The sequence below is a fragment of the Poecilia reticulata genome, linkage group LG21 (assembly GCF_000633615.1).
Source record: "Poecilia reticulata strain Guanapo linkage group LG21, Guppy_female_1.0+MT, whole genome shotgun sequence".
NCBI lineage: Eukaryota > Metazoa > Chordata > Actinopteri > Cyprinodontiformes > Poeciliidae > Poecilia > Poecilia reticulata.
The window spans coordinates 1,053,477-1,057,706 of record NC_024351.1 but is presented as its reverse complement, the minus strand read 5'-3'; the positions used below and the strand labels follow the sequence as shown (position 1 = coordinate 1,057,706).

The following is a 4,230-nucleotide window of genomic DNA, read 5'->3' as shown; positions in this document are numbered from 1 at the left end:
GGGCTAACTGACAGGCTAACTGACAGGCTAACTAATAGGCTTACTGACAGGCTGACTAATAGGCTAACTGATGGGCTAACTAATAGGCTAACTGTTAGGCTAACTGACAGGCTAACTGTGCTAACGCTAAACATAAACATTAGTTTGAATTTGTTCAACACCTGGCTGTTCATGTAAATGCTGAATTCTTCAATCACCTCATTTGTTCGTTTCTTACATATTTTCAATTTTCTTTGGAAAATAAAAAAAACAAAAGGAGACGAAACGGAACCGCACCCACTTCAAAGTAAGAGCATGAGTTTAAATATCCAACTGTTTGAAGTTTTGGTCATAAAATGTTTGTCAACCAATGTTACTAAACAGCTGGTAGCAGAGTGCTAAGCTAAAATACTAGCTCTAGTATTAGCACATTAGCATGTTAGCATAAATGTGTAAATGCCTGGGAAGGCAGCAGACCTGAACCGCAGCAGTCTGCTGGTTTTCAGCTTCATGTCCCTGAACCAATAACCTCCGTTTGACCCGGAGCTGATCGGTTTCATCCTGATTAGAGAGAAAAATCAGCTGAGGTGTAGAAACAGACGACTTCTCCTCCTCTGAGGTTCTCTGAGGTTCTCTGAGCTCCGTTAGCGGCCAGAAGTCTGAGCCTGCTAAGCTCATCAGCGCGTCGGTCAGACGGAACGTCAGCGCCGGTTTCTGGGGACATGAAGTGGGATCTGTCCATCTTTACAGTTTTAGCATCAGCAGCTGCAGAATTTTCTAGCTTTTCTAAGAAAAACACGATGTTTGCAGCCTGATGGTCCTCAGCACCTTCCTGTTGGTTTACAGAAATAAAGAACTTAAAGCTGGGAGATTTTTTTACGTTTTCATACATCGTTATATTAAAACATCTAGTCAATTTATTTATTTCACTCATTATTTTCCCTAACTTATTAAATTTAATAAAGAAAAATATATAAATGGATTAAATGAACTATTACTAATAAATAAATGTTCCCATGAAATAAAAACGACAAATAAAATAAATATTTTTTAAATAAACGTTAATTTATTTAATGATATAGTTCTATTTATTTGTTTAATTCATTATTTTTAACCAGGATAATAAAAACTAATTTAATTTCAGGCTGAAATGCAGAAAGAGAAACGTTTAGATACTAAAACACTTTTTCAGTCTGAGATAGAAAAAACATTTTTAATACTTAAACTCAGTGGAAAAAAGCAGATTTTTTATTTAATTTTAAACCAGAAATGTTTGTTTATCATTACCTGGTGATTAAAGTTGCATAATTCAGATGTTATTCGTCCTAAATGGATTCGCAGGCAGATGGAGCCTTTAGTTTGCAGAAGCGTGGTGACGCTTCGCAGCGCTGATCCTGAAGCGTCTCCTGAACCTGGAGACGTTTCGGCTGATTCCAGCTCCACGATCTGAGCGCATAAACCAGGATGAGATAATCCTCATAATTCATTCTCATAACCGGCCACAGCTGTGAAAACGTCTCCGCTCAGACCGCCGTCCGGAGGTATTTCCCTCCAGACGGAGCGCTTGATGTGCGATAGCTCTGACCCCGCCGCGACCTCCCGCTGCTGCAGACGGGACAGGAAGCGACGCCATGAGGCGGCCATTTTCACTGCTCCCCCTGAAAACCAACCGGAGGGAGAAACTGAGGTTATCTGAACATGAATTGTTAAAACAAAGTAGCACAAATCTGCAGCTTTTAGTCCACATGAAGCACAAACTGGTTTTACACTTTCAGACTGAAACTTATGACATCATCTGCATAAATGTTAGCTTCCAAAATCCGTTCAAAATATTTTAAAATCAGTTTTAACTCATCAGGATCTCCTGTTCTGTGGGTGCGCTCCATTCGTCACCCGGCGTGGAACTGCTGCACCGGGTGGGCCGGTTTCTGCCTGACCATCATCCATTCACAGAATGTGAAATATTATGAGTGTTTATAGTTTATTGGTAATAATCAGTGGTGGGGACACTTATGCTAACATGCTAACAGTTGGTGCTTACATGTTTTTGCTAGCTTTGAAAACATTTAGCGCACTTAGCTTCCCTGAAATTAATTTTAAATGTTCAGCCACACTCAGAGCAAACCGTCCAGAGAAGTGTGTAATGACCTGGAGAACAGGAAACGGAGCTGCTGTCTAAACTGCCCTTCACAATAAGAGCATGTGTCTCACCTGCTCTGCCGCTGTTTCCTGCAGGTATAAATCCAACGAGGACTACGTGTACGTGCGCGGCCGCGGCCGGGGGAAGTACATCTGCGAGGAATGCGGCATCCGCTGCAAGAAGCCCAGCATGTTGAAGAAACACATCCGGACGCACACAGACGTCCGACCGTACGTCTGCAGGTTCTGCAACTTCGCCTTCAAGACCAAAGGTTGGTCCGGCGACATGCGACGACATCCGACCGACATCCGACCGACATCCGACCGCACATCCAACTGCACAGCGAGCTGTACATCCAAATGACATCCGACTGACATCCGACTGACATCCGACTGACATCCGACTGACATCCGACCGACATCCGACCGACATCCGACTGACATCCGACTGTACATCCGACTGACATCCGACCGACATCCGACTGTACATCCGACTGACATCCGACTGACATCCGACCGTACGTCTGCAGGTTCTGCAACTTCGCCTTCAAGACCAAAGGTTGGTCCGGCGACATCCGACCGGACAGCGAGCTGTACATCCGACCGACATCCCACTGTACATCCAACTGTACAGCGAGCTGTTCGTTCGTCCAACATGAATCCAACCATTTTTAATCCTGCCATCTTAGGCACAAATGTTCCAAACGATTAATTGTCTCTAATTATTGCGATAAACGATAATCTTGCTTGGAGACCATTTTAAACTGATGTGATGGTTTTGACATAAGGAAAGCTCATCCTGCCAAAATTAGATACACTTTATTTTGAAAAGAACATTTAACACTGGAACTGGTAAATAAAATAAACAAAAATGAAATTGATTCTCCGTCTGTTGACAGAAAATCCACATGAATAAAAGCTGAACAACATAAAACCAAAGTGGAACTAAAACATACATTCAGTCTGTATATAATATTTATCCGTCAATAATCACCAGGTTACAGACGGACATGTCTGACTTGGCTCTCTCCTCCGTTACGCTCCGGAAATGAAGGAGGGTCAGTGGAGAGTTCAGCCGTTAAAATGAGGTTGATCGTTTTCATGCGGTTCATTGTTTTGTTGTTTATCTCGACCGTTTGTACGAACGTCCGTCCGTTTCGTCTCTAGAAATGGCTCCTGGTAACTCTGTGATTTGGACTGTTGCTTTGTGGCAAACGGCTCCAGGTGTTTTTCCTTTTGCTCGCCGTTCAGTGAGGCTGTGGCTTCAGTTCAGATGAAAAGTCTGGCTGATGGATTTTCAAACTGCGTCATTTTCTTATCAGATTACGACACGTGGCGTTCCTGAATTATACCTGCGGTCTCTTCCAGGTTCTCCGCTTCTTCAGCCAGACTAGCTCTGGTTTCCAGTAAGACCAGTTGACGGAGTCGGTAATCTGGGATTACTGTCTGTGTTTTTCAGGAAATCTGACGAAGCACATGAAGTCCAAGGCTCACATGAAGAAGTGTCTGGAGCTGGGAGTCTCCATGTCGTCGGTGGAAGACGGCGATGCCGACGACGGAGGTAGAAAACGTTCAGACGAGCAGAAACTTTATTTGGACGCCAAACGGCAAGAAAGGGACAAAGGAGCGAGTTAATCTGATTCCTCATTAAATATTAAGAAATAATACATTTTCATCAGCCGTCCCTCCCGGCGCTGACAGTTTCTGAACAGATGAGCGGCGTTCGCTCTTCCGTTAATCTTCCCGTGACTCGATAATGAAGCTGGAAATTAGCTGATTATTTTTACATCCTGCTCAGTTTTTACTGTAACAGCAGAAGTTTTCATGCACCTCAAACTTTCCTCGTTTCGTCCCGTTAGAAGAAGAAATATTTTTAAATATGTGGCAGAAAAACCCAAATGAGGCAAAACAGGAAAGACATGAAAGCTGGTTTCATAAATACATCTGAACCCTTTACTCTGTTACCCCTCAATGAAACTCCTGGAGAACAAGATAAACACGTTATCTAGCAGCTGTAGTCTATCAAGGGAAGATGTGATCTGATTTGGAGTTAGCGCGCTAGCATTAGCCTTTGCTAAAAGACTTATAGGAACAGCGCGCTAGCATTAGCCT

The 4,230-nt window shown here is 43.2% G+C and overlaps 1 protein-coding gene across 1 annotated transcript in view; it reads left to right on the top strand.

The window, feature by feature from the left end:
• Window positions 1-4,230, top strand: part of hivep2a (HIVEP zinc finger 2a) — a 17,967-nt gene that overhangs the window by 8,825 nt on the left and 4,912 nt on the right. Inside the window, exons 9-10 of the mRNA XM_017302230.1 lie at window positions 2,215-2,390; window positions 3,578-3,679. Of these exons, the coding sequence (XP_017157719.1) occupies window positions 2,215-2,390; window positions 3,578-3,679 (278 nt within the window). The remainder of the gene's footprint in view (window positions 1-2,214; window positions 2,391-3,577; window positions 3,680-4,230) is intronic.